This window comes from Pristiophorus japonicus, chromosome 5, assembly GCF_044704955.1.
Source record: "Pristiophorus japonicus isolate sPriJap1 chromosome 5, sPriJap1.hap1, whole genome shotgun sequence".
Classification (NCBI taxonomy): Eukaryota; Metazoa; Chordata; class Chondrichthyes; family Pristiophoridae; genus Pristiophorus; species Pristiophorus japonicus.
This window is the reverse complement of record NC_091981.1, coordinates 25423288-25443660: the sequence shown is the minus strand read 5'-3', so window position 1 is coordinate 25443660 and position 20373 is coordinate 25423288. Positions and strand designations below refer to the sequence as shown.

The 20373-nt window shown below is 46.3% G+C and overlaps 1 protein-coding gene across 1 annotated transcript in view; it reads right to left on the bottom strand.

The window, feature by feature from the left end:
* LOC139264271 (myosin light chain kinase 2, skeletal/cardiac muscle-like) overlaps window positions 1-18596 on the bottom strand; it is a 294184-nt gene extending 275588 nt beyond the window's left edge. The window contains exon 1 of the mRNA XM_070880456.1: window positions 18200-18596. Coding sequence (XP_070736557.1) covers window positions 18200-18418 — 219 coding nt within the window. The 5' untranslated portion in view covers window positions 18419-18596. The remainder of the gene's footprint in view (window positions 1-18199) is intronic.
* Between the last annotated feature and the right edge of the window lie 1777 nt (window positions 18597-20373).

The following is a 20373-nucleotide window of genomic DNA, read 5'->3' as shown; positions in this document are numbered from 1 at the left end:
TGCTGAACCTCCTTTTTGTTTGATCCACGTGTTTACAGCAGATTTGTCCATTGGTATGTTTAACTACCAGAATCCTATTCCCCTCTTTGGCAATCACAGTGCCTGCGAGCCATTTGGGCCCTGCAGCGTAGTTGAGGACAAAGACAGGGTCATTGACATCAATACATCACGCCCTCGCATTCGCGTCATGGTAGTCACATTGTGACTGGCGCCTGCTCTCAACAATTTCTTTCATGGTGGGGTGTATAAGGGATAACCTGGTTTTGAGCGTCCTTTTCATTAGCAGCTCTGCGGGTGGGACCCCTGTGAGTGGGTGTGGTCGGGATCTATTGGCCAACAGGAGGCATGATAAGCGGCTTTGTAGGGATACCCCTTGGATTCTGAGCATCCTCTCTTTGATTATCTGCACTGCTCATTCCACCTGGCCGTTTGAGGCCGGCTTGAACAGAGCCGTTCTGACATGGTTCATGCCATTTCCTGCCATGATGTCCTGGAATTCAATGCTTGTAAAACATGGGCCATTGTCGCTGACCAAGACATCCGGTAGACCATGGGCATCGAACATTGCCCGTAGACTTTCTACCGTGGCAGAGGATGTGCTTGAATTGAGAATGTCACACTCGATCCCTTTGGAGTAGGCATCTACTATAACCAAAAACATTTTTCCCATGAAAGGACCTGCGTAGTCCACATGGATGCGTGACCATGGCTTGGCGGGCAAGGACCAGAGGCTAAGGGGGGGCTTCCTTGGGCTTCATTGCCCAGCTGGGCACACGTGTTCCACAAAGTTCCAGGTCTGGCCACCAAACGTGTGACCTGGCAATTGCCTTCATCATGACAATGCCCTGGTGCTCATTGTTGAGTTCTCTGATGGACATCTCTCTGCCCATCTGGGGTATGACTACTCGGTTTCCCCATAGTAGGCAATCGTCCTGAATCGAGAGTTCATCCTTGCACCTGTGAAATGGTGTGAATTCCTCAGGGCATGCCCCATACGTGGCTACCTAGTCCCCATTCAGGACATATTTCTTGACTAAAGACAGTAGCGGGTCTCTATTTGTCCAGACTTTGATCTGACGGGCTGTCACGGGTGAGCCTTCGCTTTCGAAAGCTTCAACAGCCATGACCATCTCAGCAGCATGCTCGGTTGCCCCCTTGGTGGTGGCTAGTGAGAGCCTGCAGAGTGCATCGTCGCAGTTTTCAGTGCCTGGTCCGTGCCGAATTGTATAGTCATAGGCAGCTAACGTGAGTGCCCACATCTGTATGCAGGCCGATGCATTTGCATTTATGGCCTTGTTGTCAGCCAAAAGGGACGTTAGTGGTTTGTGATTTGTCTCCAGCTCAAATTTCCTGCCAAACAGGTACTGGTGCATTTTTTTTACTACATATACACATGCTAGCGCTTCCTTTTCTACCATCCCGTAGCCCTGTTCTGCCTGGGACAGACTCCTGGAGGCATAAGCTACCGGTTGTAACTGACCCTTGGCATTAACATGCTGCAACACACACCCGACCCCATAGGACGACGCGTCGCACGTTAAAACAAGTTTCTTACATGGGTCATATAGCGTTAACAGATTATTGGAGTATAACAAATTTCGTGCTCTATCAAAAGCCCTTTCCTGGCTGTCCCCCCAGACCCATTCGCGACCTTTGCATAGGAGCACGTGTAGCAGCTCTAACAGCGTGCTCAATTTGGGAAGAAAGTTACCAAAATAGTTCAGGAGCCCCAGGAACGAACGCAGCTCCGTCGTGCTACGGGGTCTGGGTGCTCTCTGGAGCGCTTCTGTTTTGGTCGCAGTGGGTCTGATCCTGTCTGCTGCTACCTTCATGCCCAGGAATTCTACCTCTGGAGCTAGGAAGACGCATTTCGACTTTTTCAGTCTCAGACCTACCCGGTCCAGTCTGCGTAGCACCTCCTCCAGGTTGCGGAGGTGTTCTTCAGTATCACAACCCCTGATGAGGATGTCGTCTTGAAAAAGCACTGTCCTTGGAATCGACTTGAGGAGGATTTCCATATTTCGTTGAAAGATCGCGGCAGCCGAGCGAATCCCAAAAGGACATCTGTTGTACTCAAACAACCCCTTGTGTGTCGTGATGGTGGTCAGCTTCTTTGACTCACTCGCCAGCTCCTGGGTCATGTAAGCTGAGGTCAGGTTCAATTTTGAAAAAAGTTTGCCACTGATAGCGTCGCAAAGAGGTCCTCCGCTCTCGGTAGTGGGTACTGGTCTTGGAGTGATACCCGATTGATGGTGGCCTTGTAATCACCAGATATCCTGACCGACCCATCCACCTTGAGCACCGGCACAATCGGACTTGCCCAGTCACTGAATTCGACTGGCGAGATGATGCCTTCCCTCAGCAGGCGGTCCAATTCGCCTTCTATCTTTTCCCGCATCACATACGGCACCGCTCTGGCCTTGTGGTGTACTGGCCTGGCGTCCGGGTTTATGTGAATCACTACCTTGGTCCCCATGAAAGTGCCAATGCCGGGTTGAAATAGTGAGCCAAATTTGTCCAGGACCTGTGAGCATGATAGTCGCTCCACAGAAGAAATTGCATTGACATCGCCCCATTTCCAGTTCATGACAGCCAGCCAACTCCTCCCCAGCAGTGTGGGACCGTCCCCCGGGACAATCCAGAGTGACAACCTGTTCTCCGAATCTTTGTGGGTCACGACTATCGTGGTGTTGCCTAGCACCGGAATGATCTCCTTTGTATAGGTCCGTAGCTGTGCATCAATTGGCAATAATTTTGGCCTCCTGGCCTTGGACGCCCACAAGCTTTGGAACTGTTTGATACTCATCAGGGACTGACTGGCCCCTGTGTCTAGCTCCATTGATACTGGGATGCTATTGAGGAGCACTTTCATCATTATCGGTGGCGTCCTAGTATATGAACTGTATATGTGCTCCACATGAACTCGCTGAACTTCAGCTTCCAGCGATTTCCCCCAGTGTCCATTTGGCCTTGTAGAGCTTACATCGTCCCCATCCTCCTCGTACATCAACCTGGCTGCAGGCTTCCTGCACATACGCGCCAAGTGACCGCTGACGTTGCAGTTTCTGAAGGTATATTGCTGATACCTGCAAGCTCTGGCTGGGTGTTTGCCTCCACACCTCCAACATGAGCAGTTGTTGGAAACAAAAGATCCATTACCAGTCGATCATCTCTGACTGTCTCTGTACTTGTCCTTAAGCGCACCATTGACAGGTGTTGATGGCCCCATTACTGGCCGCATTGTCCCTTGCGATGGCATGAATCGCCGTTCAGCTAGCCATTGTCTCTGTTGAATTCCCCCTTTGAGTTCAACTACATGCTCGGGCATGTCCGATTGCCCCTGTCTGCCTGGAGAACTGTGTGCCATGTTAACAATGTTGACTCCTTGTCCATTTGCTGCATTTAAACCAAGATATTTGTCAAACATCATTCTGGTCTCTTACTCCCCTGAGATAAATGTCTGGGCCATCAAAGCCGCCATTTCCAGGGTCAAGTCTTGGTCTCAATCAGTTTTCTGAAAACCCCAGCGTGCCCGATGCCCTCAATAAAAAAGTCTCGCAGCATCTCCTCTCTGCATTCATCTGGGAACTTACATAGGCTCGCCAGTCGTCGGAGATTTGCCACGAAGTCTGGAACGCTTTGCCCTTCTCGCCGCCGGTGCGTGTAAAACCGGTGTCTCGCCAAATGCATGCTGCTCGCTGGTTTAAAGTGTTCCCCGATCAACTTACTGAGCTCTTCAAAAGTCTTGTCTGCAGGCTTCTCTGGCGCTAGAAGGTCCTTCATCAGGGAGTGTGTCCTGGATCCACAAACTGTCAGGAGATGAGCATTGCGTTTGTCGGCCGAATCCTGTCCCAGCCATTCCTTAGTGACGAAACTTTGCTGTAGTCTCTCAATAAAATCGTCCCAATCATCACCAACACAGTACCTCTCGTCTGTGCTGTTAGTGGCCATGCTTGCGTGGTTTAAATCCCAGTTTCTCGTCACCAATAATATGTCCTTACTATACAGTATAAATGCACACGAGGCCCATACTTGAGAGAAGGTCACTCTGTGACCAGTAACCTTTATTAGCCAGCACTGAAGTGATGAAGGTGGGTGGAGCTTCCCCTTTTGCACCTGAAAGTCCAGATTAGGAGTGTCTCTCACAAGTTCACCACCTAGTGATCAATGTTCTCACGGTGTACAACTTAGGTCAGTTTATACATGGGTTACAATGACAGTTGAATACATGACACTGACATCAACTCAAAATTGCACACTGATTGCCATCATGATCTGCCTACTTACCATAATTCTAGCGCACGCTACTAACAGCCACCATACTGCCTTCACCAAGGTGGCATTTGGTACGGCCCGCTCCAGAAGTGTGCGTGCGCTGCTCGGACGCCATTTTGGTCACAATTCGGCGCCCAAACAACGGGCGCTACGCTACTGAATTTCTAGGCCATAGTGTGTATAGCAGGAAACAGTAAAAGGGGAATTGTAGTTAGCGATGTAACCAAATGTCATTGAGAAATTATATTGCTTGGCATATTTGCTGATAAAATGATTACAAAAATGTAACAAAACTACAATTGCACCTATTGAACCTGAATTTCCTCAGTCGTTTGCAATAAGTAATTTTTTTTTAAAAGACATATTGATCAGAGATTAGCTATTATCGCTGAGAGAGTGTCTTTTCTCTGGATCCACTTGGGGCAGCTGCCTGGCTCAGAGCCCCTTGCAATTGCAGGGGTTGAACAGTCCTAATGCCGACCCTGCCCAATACACTCACCCTTGGTAAAAACGATTGCTGACAATAATCAGCACCATTATGGCCAACAAGTTGTTATGGGCGGTTTCTTGCTAATCACGGCTCAGCCAGTTCCTTACCCACCGAATGAAATTATCTCCATGGTTTGCTCCCTCTGCTGGATTGAAATGCAATCTATATCGTACACTTGTGGTAGGTACTGCAGCCTCATGTTCCAGCTTCCTGACTTGATTTAGTTTGGCGAAGGTTCATGTTAAATCGATAGTACAAATACAAATGTCGGCTCGCGGTCAGTCACCGTTAGAGTTCCCTGCTTTCCTGTTTCGTTTTTCACAGCCAACCGAGGAAGTACAGAGGAACAAACAGGCAGCCTTACCTCGACAGTTGACCGACTGCATCTTTCCCTCACATCCTCCATCTTCTTGACTGCTTCATAACCAGAACCAACTCAGCACTATCTAGTCTACTGGACAGGCAGGTCCAGAGATATTCATGAGGTGTGTAGTGCAGTATAGACCAGAAGTGACAAACTAAAGATCTAAAGATGTTTTAGGAAAAAAGACTAAGGGGACAAAATTCGGTACTATTGCTTCTGAGGCGGTGTCACCGCCTGAGTGCTGATTTTACCGGCAGGCGTCATTTTCAGGCTCAAACTGCTAAATTGAGTTTTTACGCCCAAAGATGAGAGAGCAGCGCTAAAAGGTGACGTTGCACACTCCTCCTCGGCGCCAATGGGGAGGGAGTTCAGGAGGCCAACTCAATCTCGCAACAGGAGGCTGCTGACATGCTAGGTGAAAAAACGGGGATGAAAAAAAACGAAATCTTCTCCAACCCACACACACACTTCCCCACTGTTACAACTAATGAAAACATGTAGAAATAAAGAAAGAAAAGAAACTTAACTTGCTCGTTGCCGATTCTGCCCGAGATCCGCTATGTACTCACCTTTTATTTCAGGCTGTAGGAACGCCTGTCGGGAAGGCTGCCGTGGAGACCAAATATCGCGAGAACGGCGCCAAGGGGGCATTGCACGCTGGATGACGTCACCACATGGGTGGCGTTAGAGGGCACTGCGTTACCTATTGGCGCCTCTACCAAAGAGCCTACTGAATTTCTGCGGAGGCGTGGGCGCTGCTGACCACTGATGGTAGGACTTTGCCACCCTTTAGCCACCTCTCACCAGCGGTAATGGGTGGTGTTAGAAATGGAATTTTGACCCCTAAAACGTTCGAAAGAAGGTGGCACAGCAACAGTCCAGAGAATTGGGCTGTGAAAACCTGCAGTTATTACTGGACAAGTGACACTTCAAGGCTTTACTATGTCAGAAGCAACGATGGAGCATCATTTCATTGTAACTGATTGTTTCTCTGTAAATCTCATTGAACACCCCCTTGAGATACCTACATCAATGCTACCAACAGGTGAAAACAAAGTTCCTGGAAGGAAACAGGAAAGCAGAAGTCTCACATTGAGAACTGTCACAGAACAATATAAGACCCGGAGAAGTGTCTCCAGCAACAGTGATATAGACACGTAAAACAACCAAGATGTGGAGCTTAGATTCAGGAACATTAGACAGTGTAAGATATTCCAAATGTTAAAACCTAAATGCCTTGATGATTATGTTACAAAGTGATCTTATGTGTTACAGCTAAGAAATAACTTGCATTTATATAGCACTTTTCACAATCTCAGGATATCCTAAAGTGCTTTAAAATGTAGAAACTGTTGTAATGCAATTGGATCTTTTATATCTACCTGAAATGGAGCTTTGGTTTAACATCTCATCCAAAAGACCTGCTGCACTCAGTATTACACTGAAATTTTAGCCTAGATTATGTGCTTAAGTAACTGGTGGGGATTGAACTTTCAGATTCAGAGGCAAGAATGCTACCCACTGAGCCAACGCTGATAACTAAAGATAAGAGTAACATGTTTGCATATTTTACCATGACTTAAAGTCTGTTTAACATTAAATATTTCATAAGAACATAGGATTGTTCAGGAAAAGACCAATACGCCAGTAAGCTTGTCTCCTTTTGATAGATCTTCCTCACATACCTGCCTTCTCACTGGGAGGATCAATCTCTGCTCTCTTCAGAACACATCTGATTGTCTCTTGAACCCATTTGCACTACCTACATTGATGGCCTTTCCTGGTAACGTATCACACAAGTTTATTTTCCTTGTGTAAAAATGATCCTCCTAACTCCAATTTTTAAAATTCATTCACAGGATGTGGGCATCACTAGCAAGGCCAGAATTTATTGCCCAGCCCTAGTTGCCCTTGAGACAGTGGAGATGATCCTTCTTCTTGAACTGCGGTTGTCCATGTGGTGAAGGTGCTCCCACTGTGCTATTTGGTAGGGAGTTCCAGGATCGTGACCCAGCCACCATGAAGGAATGGTAGTATTATGCCAAAGTCAGGATGGTGTGTGACTTGGAGGTGATGGTATTCACATGCACCTGCTGCTCTTGTCCTTCAAGGTGGTGGGGGTCGCAGGTTTGGGAGGTGTTGTTGAAGAAGTCTTGATGAGTTGCTGCAGTGCATCCTGTGGATAGTACACACTGCAACCGTGGTACACCAGTGGTGGAGGGAATGGATGTTTAAGATGGTGATGGGCTGCTGATTAAGCGGACTGCTTTGTTTTGGATAGTGTCGAGCTTCTTGACTTTTGTTGCAGCTTCACCCATCCAGGCAAGTGAAGAGTATTCCATCACACTCCTGACTTGAGTCATGTAGATGGTGGACAGGCTTAGGGAAGTCAAAAGTGAGCCAATCGTCACAGAATACCCAGCCTCCAACCTGCTCTAGTAGGCACAGCATTTATGTAGCTGGTCCCATTCTTAACTTCTCAATTTTTAAACCCTGTTCCCTAATATATGAACTCCTTTTAAGTGGAAAAAAAAATTGTTTGGATCAACTTCGTCAATCCCACTCATCTACCTGTTCTGTAAGGTATTCAAATCTATAAATGTGTACAACACAGATAGTTTCTTCTTTTCTCGGAGCTTTATACTGAAGCAATATTCTGGTAATATTTCCCTCCACATTCAGTAGTTGTTGTAGCTAAGTGGCCTGCAGAGTCAGCAACAAGTGACAGTAGCTGGAGTCATTCCATGCGTTTGATGTCAGAGCTTCAGCAGAGATTGGACTGTGGAACACTTGAATCCGCAACAATGCAATAATCTCACATCAACACAGCATTCACATTGTTGGGATAAAGACAGTCTACCTCAAATTCATCAATTTAGATTACTTATTGAAAATAGGCTCTTGACCCATTAGGAATGAAAAACTGCCAACTATAGTTATTACACATTTATTACAACATTAAAAAAAACTGGCTCTGTAAATTGGTATCAGCAGAGGCGGGGGGGGGGGGGAGTGGGAGTGATCCCTGCACTCATCTCCAGAATTGATTAACAATTTGATGGGTAAGACAGTTAAAGTTGTGCAATCCAAATTTGCACAAATTTACATGGAACTCTTATACCTCTCTAAGTGACTTCGATGCTATGCCTGATTCAGAGATACTGCTGTTACTTAATAAAATTGGAGCCTGAATTTCCACACACAGGTTACCCTATATTGCCTGACCAGGCTGATTTAAGGGGTTAAGGGGAATAGTATCAGAGGAGATAAAGGCCCTGATATCCCTTGGGGGTTCTGTCAATCTCCTGGTGGGAGACCCACAAAAACAATTTCTGGGAGTTTCCTGACTGGCTGATACCAGCGGGCTGGGTCAGAGGCAGGGACTCTCTGGGCCCTATTTTCCCCAATGAAGATTTCTGGCGTCCACTTACCTGTACGTATGTTTTTACCACTGTCAACGCTGAAAAAAAAACCCCACTAATCTCCCCGAAACAAAAGCTGTTTGTAGCGCCGTGCTATCCGAGTCCATCTCGGGGGACGTAGCTAACAATGTGCGCCGACAATTCACTGCGCATGCACTTAAATTTGTTTTTAAAAGAACCACTCACTGCGCATGCGCAGAAAGAAAAACTCTGCGCATGCGCTGTAAAAAAAAAATGAGCATGTACAGTGGTAGGGTCTGTCTGGATCACCAGTAAGAATCCATTGATGGCAGCGGTGGACTTGCACGTAGGAAATACAACTTTATTCATGAGATGGTTGCAAGGGAAGGGCGCAGAGAAGGCAAAGGGTCAGAGACGAAGAAGGGGAAGCTGTAAGGGCCAAGAGATTTCTTGCGGAAGAAATTGAGCCCCTGGTAGACATAATTGACAGTAGATGGGAAGTTCTTGAAAACAATGGGAGCTTCGGTAAAATGAAACTTAAACCCTCTGTGATACGTCCTTACTACACAGTATAAATGCACACGAGGCCCATGCTTGAGAGAAGGTCAGTCTGTGACCTGTCCTTTATTCCTTAGCACTCAAGTGATGAAGGTGGGTGGAGCTTCCCCTTTTATACCTGAAGGTCCAGGTTAGGAGTGTCTCCCATCTAGTGGTCAGTGTTCTCACGGTGTACAACTTAGGTCAGTTTATACATGGGTTACAATGCTGGTTGAATACATGACATCACCTCCCCCCGCAAAGTCTTATTGGGATCACAGGTCGAGTCTCTCTGGTGAATTACGCTCCCTTGTAGAGCGCCTGAGTTGGGGCTCCGGTTGTTGGGCGCTGGCCTGAGTGTCTGCTGTTTGCAGTGCCTCAGGCCTGTCCGGACTGCCCACAGTGACTGGGCTCTCCTCCCTTTGGTTCCGGTGTTCGGTCACCTGTGGTGGAGTGAACTCTATATCGTGTTCTTCCTCTGCTTCTTCTATGGGGTTGCTGAACCTCCTTTTTGTTTGATCCACATGTTTGCGGCAGATTTGTCCATTGGTAAGTTTAATTACCAGAATCCTATTTCCCTCTTTGGCAACCACAGTGCCTGCGAGCCATTTGGGCCCTGCAGCGTAGTTGAGAACAAAAACAGGATCATTTACATCAATACATCGCATCCTCGCATTCCTGTCATGGTAGTCATATTGTGACTGGCGCCTGCTCTCGACAATTTCTTTCATGGTGGGGTGTATAAGGGATAATCGGGTTTTAAGCGTCCTTTTCATTAGTAGCTCTGCAGATGGAACCCCTGTGAGCGAGTGTGGTCGGGATCTATAGGCCAACAGGAGGCGTGATAAGCGGGTTTGTAGGGAACCCCCTTGGAATCTGAGCATCCCCTGTTTGATTATCTGCACTGCTCGTTCTGCCTGGCCGTTTGAGGCCGGCTTGAACGGTGTCGTTCTAACATGGTTAATTCCATTGCCTGCCATGAAGTCCTGGAATTCAGTGCTTGTGAAGCATGGGCCATTGTCGCTGACCAAGATGTCCGGTAGACCGTGGGCAGCGAACATTGCCCGTAGACTTTCTACCGTGGCAGAGGATGTGCTTGAATTTAAAATGTCACACTCGATCCATTTGGAGTAGGCGTCTACTACAACCAAAAACATTTTCCCCATGAAAGGACCTGCGTAGTCCACATGGATGCGTGACCAAGGCTTGGCGGGCCATGGCCAGGGGCTAAGGGGGGCTTCCCTGGGCGCATGGCCCAGCTGGGCACACGTGTTGCACCTGCGAACACAAAGTTCCAGATCTGCGTCTATCCCTGGCCACCAAACGTGTGACCTGGCAATTGCCTTCATCGTGACAATGCCCGGGTGCCCATTGTGGAGTTCTCTGATGAACACCTTTCTGCCCATCTGGGGCATGACTACGCGGTTTCCCCACAGTAGGCAATCGGCCTGAATCGAGAGTTCATCCTTGCGCTTGTGAAATGGTTTAAATTTCTCAGGGCATGCCCTGTACGTGGCTGCCCAGTCCCCATTCAGGACACATTTCTTGACTAGAGACAATAGTGGGTCTCTATTTGTCCAGACTTTAATCTGACAGGCTGTCACGGGTGAGCCTTCGCTTCCGAAAGCTTCAACAGCCATGACCATCTCAGCACCATGCTCGGTAGCCCCCTCAGTGGTGGTTAGTGGGAGCCTGCTGAGTGCATCGGCGCAGTTTTCGGTGCCCGGTCTGTGCCGAATTGTATAGTCATAGGCAGCTAACATGAGTGCCCACCTCTGTATGCGGGCCGATGTGTTTGCATTTATGGCCTTGTTGTCAGCCAAAAGGGACGTTAGGGGTTTGTGATCTTGTCTCCAGCTCAAATTTCCTGCCAAACAGGTTCTGGTGCATTTTCTTTACCGCATATACACATGCGAGCGCCTCCTTTTCTACCATCCTGTAGCCCCTTTCTGCCTGGGACAGACTCCTGGAGGCATAAGCTACCGGTTGTAACTGACCCTTGGCATTGACATGCTGCAACACACACCCGACACCATAGGACGACGCATCGCACGTTAACACATGTTTCTTACATGGGTCATATAGCGTTAACAGATTGTTGGAACATAACAAATTGCGTGCTCTATTAAAAGCCCTTTCCTGGCTGTCCCCCCATACCCATTCGCAACCTTTGTGTAGGAGCACGTGTAGCGGCTCTAGCAGCGTGCTCAATTTGGGAAGAAAGTTACCAAAATAGTTCAGGAGCCCCAGGAACGAACGCAGCTCCGTCGTGTTACGGAGTCTGGGTGCTCTCTGGATCGCTTCCGTCTTGGATGCAGTAGGGCTGATCCCGTCTGCTGCTACCCTCATCCCCAGGAATTCTACCTCTGGAGCTAGGAAGATGCACTTCGCCTTTTTCAGTCGCAGACCTACCCGGTCCAGTCTGCGTAGCACCTCCTCCAGGTTTGGAGGTGTTCTTCAGTATCGTAACCCGTAATGAGGCTGTCGTCCTGAAAAACCACCGTCCCTGGAATCGACTTGAGGAGGCTTTCCATATTTCGTTGGAAGATCGCGACGGCCGAACGAATCCCGAACGGACATCTGTTGTACTCAAACAACCCCTTGTGTGTCGTGATGGTGGTCACCTTCTTCGACTCACTTGCCAGCTCCTGGGTAATGTAAGCTGAGGTCAGGTCCAATTTTGAAAAAAGTTTGCCACCGGATAGCGTTGCAAAGAGGTCCTCCGCTCTCGGTAGCAGGTACTGGTCTTGGAGTGACACCCGATTGATGGTGGCCTTGTAATCGCCACATATCCTGACTGACCCATCCGCCTTGAGCACCGGCACAATCGGGCTCGCACAGTCACTGAATTCGACTGGCGAGATGATGCCTTCCCTCAACAGGCGGTCCAATTCGCCTTCTATCTTTTCCCGCATCACGTACGGCACCGCTCTGGCCTTGTGGTGTACTGGTCTGGCGTCCGGGTTTATGTGAATCACTACCTTGGCCCCCATGAAAGTGCCAATGCCGGGTTGAAATAATGATTCAAATTTGTCCAGGACCTGTGAGCATGATACTCGCTCCACAGAGGAAATTGCATTGACATCGCCCCATTTCCAGTTCATGACAGCAAGCCAACTCCGCCCCAGTAGTGCGGGACCGTCCCCTGGGACAATCCAGAGTGGCAACCTGTTCTCCGAATCTTTGTGGGTCACGACTACCGTGGCGCTGCCTAGCATCGGAATGATCTGCTTTATGTAAGTCCGTAGCTGTGCGTCAATCGGCGATAATTTTGGCCTCCTGGCCTTGGATGCCCACAACTTTTTGAACTGTTTGATACCCATCAGGGACTGGCTGGCACCCGTGTCTAACTCCATTGATACTGGGATGCCATTGAGGAGCACTTTCATCATTATCGGTGGCGTCCTGGTGTATGAACTGTATACGTGCTCCACATGAACTCGCTGAACTTCCGATTCCAGCGATTTCCCCCAGTGTCCATTTCTGCAATTTCTGCAGGTATTTTGCTCATCTCTGCAAACTCCGGCTGAATGTATGCCTCCACGCCTCCAGCATGAGTTGCGGTTTGAAACAAAAGGTCCCTTGCCAGTCGATCGTCCCTGACTGCCCCTGTTATTGTCCTTGAGTGCACCATTAACAGGTGTTGATGGCCCCATTACTGGCCGCATTGTCCCTTGCAATGGCGTGAATCGCTGTTCAGCTTGCCATTGTCTCTGTCGAACTCCCCCTCTGGGTTCGACTACATGTTGGGGCATGCCTGACTGCCCTTGTCTGCCTGGAGAACTGTGTGCTGTTTTAACAATGTTGAATCTCTGTCCCAACCATTCCTTAACACAGTACCTCTCGTCTGTTCTGCTAGTGGCCATGCTCGCGTGGTTTAAATCCCAGTTTCTTGTCGCCATTGATACGTCCTTACTACACAGTATAAATGCACACGAGGCCCATGCTTGAAAGAAGGTCAGTCTGTAACCTGTACTTTATTCCTTAGCACTCAAGTGATGAAGGTGAGTGGAGCTTCCCCTTTTATACCTGAAGGTCCAGGTTAGGAGTGTCTCCCACCTAGTGGTCAGTGTTCTCACTGTGTACAACTTAGGTCAGTTTATACATGGGTTACAATGCTGGTTGAATATATGACACTCTGTACTCACAAAAATTTGGGACCAGGTTGCAGTAGAGTTTAATGTAATGTCCATTACCTCAAGAAGTGGTTCACAACTTAAAAAGAAGTGGCGGGACCTCGGACAAGCAGTGATTGTAAGTAATATTTTTATTTAAATTTATTTACGTTTTTATTTATATTTGTATTTATGCACTGCAATAACATGTTTATATATGATTCGTGTGTGTGTGTGTTCAGAAGGACACTTTCTTAAAAAGTTCCATTTTCATCTTTGCAGAAGTTGGTGTTACAGATCAACCAAGAACGGTCACAAACTGGAGGAGGTCCAGCAAGTAGGCTGCAACTAACAGCCCTGGAGCAGAGGATCGCGTATATGATTAAATCTTACAGCAGAAGACCAACCATCAATGCGGAAGCTGGGCCCAGTTTCCCAAAAGAGGATAAGCCCTGCAAATTGCACGGTCTGGGCTGGCTAAATGTTACATACTGCGTGTGCTGGCTACGCTGCTCCTTCCTCCCTGCTGCTAACCAAGCATCCCTGTTATGCTTTGCAGATGTTGCACATCAGGAGGAGACAGAAGGTGCACTGAAGTAGAAGAAGTGCATGTTCAGGAAACCGCCATTCCAGATATTCTACATCAGGAGAATGAAGAGCAGCAGGAAGACTTTGACAACGAGATGGTTACACTGGATTTGGAGATGGTGAACCCCTCGAGGATTCCAAGCCCTTTCCTAAGCAAATCAACCGACGGGACATTTCTAGGTGTGCCGTCTGAGGCTGCGGGTCCCAGTGTGTCACAGCAAGCCACACCTGTAAGACGTCAAAGGAGGGTGGAAGGGAGAGCTGAAGCAGAAACACAGGATGCATCATCAGCATCATAGGCAGTCCCTCGAAATCGAGGAAGACTAGACACAGGATGCAGAGAACATGGGACATCTCGTGGGGATGAGTGGGGAGAACATCCAACAATCGAGATTGCTTCTGGAAACCTTCGGTGGGTGAGAGTAGAATTAGCGGGACTGAGAGATGAAGGAACACTGGCTGGAGGAATGGGTGAGGTGAGGGGAGAAATTGTGGGACTGTCATTAGAGGTGGCAAGACTTTCGGGACAGATGACAGAGGTAGTAGCAGCAATAAGGGGGCACACCCAGGCTGTCGTTGCTGCTACTAATGTTCTAACCCCGCAGACCAAAGTCAGGGGCTGATCCACAGGCTGAGGAGGATTCCGTAGAGGAACCCGGGTCTTCCACAATGACACATGCTAGCTCTGTCCCTGTTATAACCCAATAACAAGAAACACGCCATCGGAAAGAAAAGAGAAAAAAACCTTGGAGTAGGGGTGTGCGAGGAAGCAGAAGTCTGCAACAACGGGCACGTGCAGGGGTAGCAGCATTAACAGGGGCAGGAGTGGCACACAGTGCTAAGGAGGAGGATAGATGGCTTGTTTGTTTGTTTGTTTGGTTGCTTGTTCATTTAAAAGTTCGACACAAAATTTATTAAAGTTATTAAAGTTAAAAGATAAGTTATGTTAAGCTAAGTACAACTGTGCTGTACAAATGTTTAATAATCATACTTATTCTGGATTTTTAACCTGACTCCTGCACATTATTTTTTTAATCCAGCACTATAAAATCTTTTTCGATTATGTCACAGGTTCGAAATGTCAAATGGCCTCATTCCTTGTAACCTCTAAGTTTAAATGCAACAGGGGCAGGTTCCAGTACTAAGGTTTTCATGAATCCTGACTTGTCCTGGGTCACTGATACATGCAATGCAGGACCAATGTATCAGTGACCCAGAACAAGTCTAGATCCATGAATACCTTGGTACTAGTATATAATCTTGTAAAGCCAGGATTTTCAAATGTTACCCAATTTGAGGCAGTTAATGAATGGTAGGAGCCTGGTAGCAAGGTACTCAACATACTTATGAAGTTGAGCACACCCTATTCTAGTGGATAAAAACATTTTTACAATAAATAAATATCTAATAAAATACATTATTGTTTATTCAGGTCCACCTAAGCATAGCGACACTGTATTAAAACGTTGAAAATTTAAAGGAGACTATTTAAAAACAAAATTCAAATGTCCAGGCTTTAATAAAATTCATTGATCCTTTCCAATGTGCCTGGAGTGTGTTGCACTGTCTTGCGTGGAGGACCTTTGGCCTGGGATAGCAACGGGCAGCGTGGGTGGTGGACCATCGGCCAGGGCTGCGTTGAAGACTTTATCTGCGAAAGAAAAGGCTGGCCTGGATGTTTGCTGAAGCAAGGCTAATCTTGATGAGATGATTTTGCCTGCCGTTTTGGGAGAGGAGGCCACTCTGTATTTTTGGTGATGTTCCTCGGAGTATCTTTTGCAATTCGGATCCAGTTGGAACTTCGAGGGAAAAGGTGAGTGGGGAAGATTTGTACTAAATTTGCCTGCAGTTTCCTCATCCAAGGAAGAGCCTTAAAAGTAAGTTTTATTTCAGCTAAATTGCTTTTAAACTACAGTTATTTGCTACAAAAAGGCATGGAGGACCCTCGGCAGGGATAGGAACGGGCCTGCGCCGATTTTTTTAAGTGAAGATAGGGTTTTTTCAAACGGTCTTCAATGTCTCTGTACGCGGTTTTAAAAAAAAACGGTGTTGGGGAAAGTGGCCTTACTGGTCAGAAACAACACGTACAACAGTGCTAGAATATATGGTGCCAAAAATTCTGGTGCTGTTAGTTGGCTCCGGCGCCCAAACATTGGGGAAACTTTGAAATGTCCAATCTCGCCAGAAAAATCGCTGGGCGTCAAAAAATCTGCGCCCAATGCTGGGGGAAATAGGGGCTAAAGCTAGGGATTCCCACTCTTGAGCCTGTTGTTTCTGTGACGGGTGCATATCGGTGTACAGGACTCTGCAAAGGTGCATATGGACTCCACCAGTGGGGTCCTGGCCAGGCAAATGGGCTAGAGCTCCAAAAAGCTCTTAATAAAAAGTACCACTTCAGAGACTTGAGGCCAAAATCTAGGCTGACACTCCAGTGAAGTACTGTTTGGGAGCTGAAATGTCTCTCTGATGAGATGTTAAACCGAGGTCCTGTCTCGGTGAAAGATCCCGTGGTACTAGTTCGAAGAAAAGCAAGGGAGTTCTCCCCAGTCTCCTGGCCAATATTTATCCTTCAACCAACATCACTAAAACAGATTATCTGGTCATTATCATGTTGCTGTTGGTGGGATCTTGTTGTGCACAAATTGGCTGCCGTGTTTCCTACATTGCAACAGTGCACTTCAAAAATACTTCAATGCCTGCAAAGTGCATTGGGACATCCTGTGGTTGTGAAAGGCGCTATATAAATGCAAGTCTATCTTTTTCATTTTTATTTTAAAATGTAGCCATATCAGTCACTGGGGCCTAAGCAACCCCCCACCCCCCCCCCCCCTCAAGGCAGTCCCTCGAGAAGCAGCACTTCCATCTGCCTGCCCCACGTTGCTATGGTGCTCTCCCACTGACCTTGCAAACTCTGGCTGACCAATGCTCATAGGCGCCCTGGAGCATGAGCCCAGTGTAGATGTATGTCTCTAGGATTCCAATATTATGTGAGCTCTCCCAAGCCAAAGTTTATATGCCACACATCTGTTTTTTCTCCTTTTTCAAACGAAAAGAAGGGTTTTGAACACGCTTTGATGAAACCAGTGCCTCTTCAATGCCTTTTGCTTCCAATTCCCTGAAGTAGAAACTGCCCTTGTCAATTAGTCTTTCTTTTTAATTTGTTTTATCAGCAGCAAGCCAACCTGTGATCTTTTCTACAAAATCTGTCACCAGCAATAATTTATTTGATCTAACTCTCATTTATCTCCATAGCTATTTTCCCCTTTTTATTCCAAAGCATTACTAATGCATTTGTTAAGTTTTGTTACACTGTATTACAGCAGAATAAATTGGCACACTGGAGTCATTGGCACAGTGAAGAATACACAGGGAGCCACACATTTTCCAGGATTAGGATAACTTGGTGGCATCCATTGGGGTTGGCTGGATCAGGGAAACATTGCGGGAACTACCAGCACAAAGAGGGGTCTCACAGGATTGGACCAATACCCTATTTGGAGTTTTACAGACCCAGTTGAACCACTGAAACCCTTCTACTATGTTGAAGAGACAGGTACGCTCCAGGGTATGTTTAAGATAGCTACAATCACAAGTGACACAAAAAAGGTAAGGACCCCGCTTCCTATTCAGTACATTAATTCTTCGCAAAAGTACTCTCGCTTCTAAATCATAAGGTCATAGGGTCAAGACACACTCCATACTTGAGCATATAATCTAGGCTAATACTTCAGTGCAGTACTGAGGGAGTGCTACACTCTCTGAGGTGAGACCTTTAACTGAGGCCGTGTCTGCTCTCTTAGGTGGACTTAAAAGATCCCATGGCACTAATTGAAGAAGATCTGAGGAGTTCTCCCAGTGTCCTGACCAACATTTATCCCTCAAACAACAAGACCAAAGCAGATTATCTGGTCATTTATATCACTGCTGTTTGGGGGACCTTGCTGTGCACAAATTGGCTGCATTACAACAGCGACTACCGTTCATAAAGTACTTCATTCACTTTGGGACACCTGAGGTTATGAATGGCGCTTCATAAAAAGCAAGTTCTTTCATTTGTAGAATGAAGGAAGTATATTATGAAGCCCTGTGGGATATAATTTACAATGTATCCAACTTGTGGCCCTGACCATAACTCTGTCAGAACTTTAACATTCCATTATCAAACCAACCCCTCAGGGAGTCATTTTCTATTTAATTTGTGTTAATCAACTCATAAGTTTAATAAGTTACAATATAATTGCAATGTGTACATACAAGACAAGATAGACATTTTTAAAAAAAAATATCTTGCCTGCTAGCAAAGTACATTACAGGTGTCTCAGGTTATATTTAATGCAAACAAATCTTAGGGAGCAACTTATACAGACTTCTTTAATGAAGCTTACATTACCTCGGATTCTATCTGTAAGTGTTAGGGCTGAGGTTTGTATTCAGGAATAAAGCTTACCTCATCGTCCTCAGTGTTACCATCTGGCTCACTGGCTTTTTCTTCCCAGAAATTTCTCATAGTTTCCACTCTTTCCAAGTAATGAAAGAAAGCCATTTTCCCTAACCTTCCGCTGTTGGATCGCTTGTTGATTTCCTTCAACCTAGCCACCTTCCATGATTTATTAGACTCCATCAGCTTTATATCTTCGTACCTTGCCTGTTCGTGACCACCTTTCATGTTCTTTCCATAAATATCTCACTTTGCTGGCTCGCAGATGTTTCCTCTTGCACTCTGTGAATGAAAAAAAATATACATTTTTCCCTTAACTCTGGCTGAAGTTATTCAACGCGGTTTGATGCATGTGAAAGACAGGTCTCCTACAATCAAAAGAAAACAAAAAGAAAATCAACAACTTCAGAATTTCTATTGAAGTCATTTTTATTTTATTATGTTATCTTTATTCTGTTCTACAGCAGTCACACTTTGGTACGAATCCAACTTGTATTTGTAAAATATTTTTTTTGAAAACATCTGTGAGGAATGCATTGAATAGCAGTAATTTCATTGCCCAACTTACTGCTAGTCTGGATGCAGGTAGCCAAACTAGTTGTTTAAGTAGTGTTAACATCACTACATATTTCAGTGAGATTCAAAACACAAGTCACGAAAAATACCAGTTAACTGCAGCAAGTACAGAATACAGATCATATTGAACAAGGTTTTATAAGCACTGATGGACCTAGCTCAAGTTGCACACTGCACTCAAGTGTCATTAACATGAATGGACCAGCTATTGCTTGTGCTCCTATCGGAGAAGCAGCTAAAATACAAAATACAGACACACATGAGAAGGGCAGGAAGGAGAAGGCAATTGTGAAAGGCTTAAACTGAAAGATGATTGGCACTTATAACTCTTATGTTAAGAGCAAAAGCTCACAGTCTTTTTTTATTGGGAAATGATCCAGGTATTTAAACTGCTGGGAGACATAGATGATGTAGACATATCAAGCTATTTGATTTAGACTGTGTCAATACAGTACTGCAAGATACAGGTTTAAAATGAACAAGCATCAACATTTAAAATTAATGAGTCTTACATGAGACTGGAGGCCAGAAGATTTTTTTTCTCCACACTGTAGTAGAGATTTGGGGGAACTTCACAGATATATTCAGATCTTTGCCTCAGAAAATTAAATAAGTGGATAGATTTGATGATGCAACAACAACAACTTGTATTTATATAGCGCCTTTAACATAATGAAATGTCCCAAGGCGCATCACAGGAGTATTATGAAATAAATAATTTGATACCGAGCCACATAAGTAAAAATTCGCAAAGGTGAACAAAAGCTTGGTCAAAGAGGTTGGTTTTAAGGAACGTCTTGAAGGAGGAAAGAGAGGTAGAGAGATGGAGACGTTTAGGCAGAGAGTTCCAGAGCTTGGGGTCCAGGCAACAGACCAGACCGAAGGCACGGTCCACCAATGGATGAGTGATTATAATCAGGGATGCTCAAGAGAGCAGAATTAGAGAAGCGCAGACATTTCGGAAGGTTGTGGGGCTGTAGGAGATTACAGAGATAGGAGGGGCGAGGCCAAGGAGCGATTTGAAAACAAGGAGGAGAATTTTGAAATCGAGGCGTTGCTTAACCGGAAGTCAATGTAGGTCAGCGTAACAGGGGTGATGGGTGAGCAGGACTTGGTGCGTGTTAGGACACCGGCAACTGAGGTTTGGATAACCTCTACTTTAGGTAAGGTAGAATGTAGGAGGCCAGCCAGGAGTGTATTGGAATAGTCAAGTCTAGAGGTAACAAAAGCATGGATGAGGGCTTCAGCAGCAGATGAGCTAAGGCAAGGGTGGAGATGGGTGATGATACGGAGGTGGAAATAGGCGATCATAGTTATGCTGTGGATATGTGATCGAAAGCTCATTTCAGGGTCAAATATGATACCAAGGTTGTGAACAGTCTGGTTCAGCCTCAGACAGAAGTTGGGGAGAGGGATGGATTCCGTGGCTAGGGAACAGAGTTTGTGGCGGGGTCCAAAAATAATGGCTTCGGTCTTCCCAATATCCAATTGGAGAAAATTTCTGCTCATCCAGAACTAGATGTCGGACAAGCAATCTGACAATTTAGAGACCGTGGAGGGGTCGAGAGAAGTGGTAGTGAGATACAGCTGAGTGTCATCAGCGTACA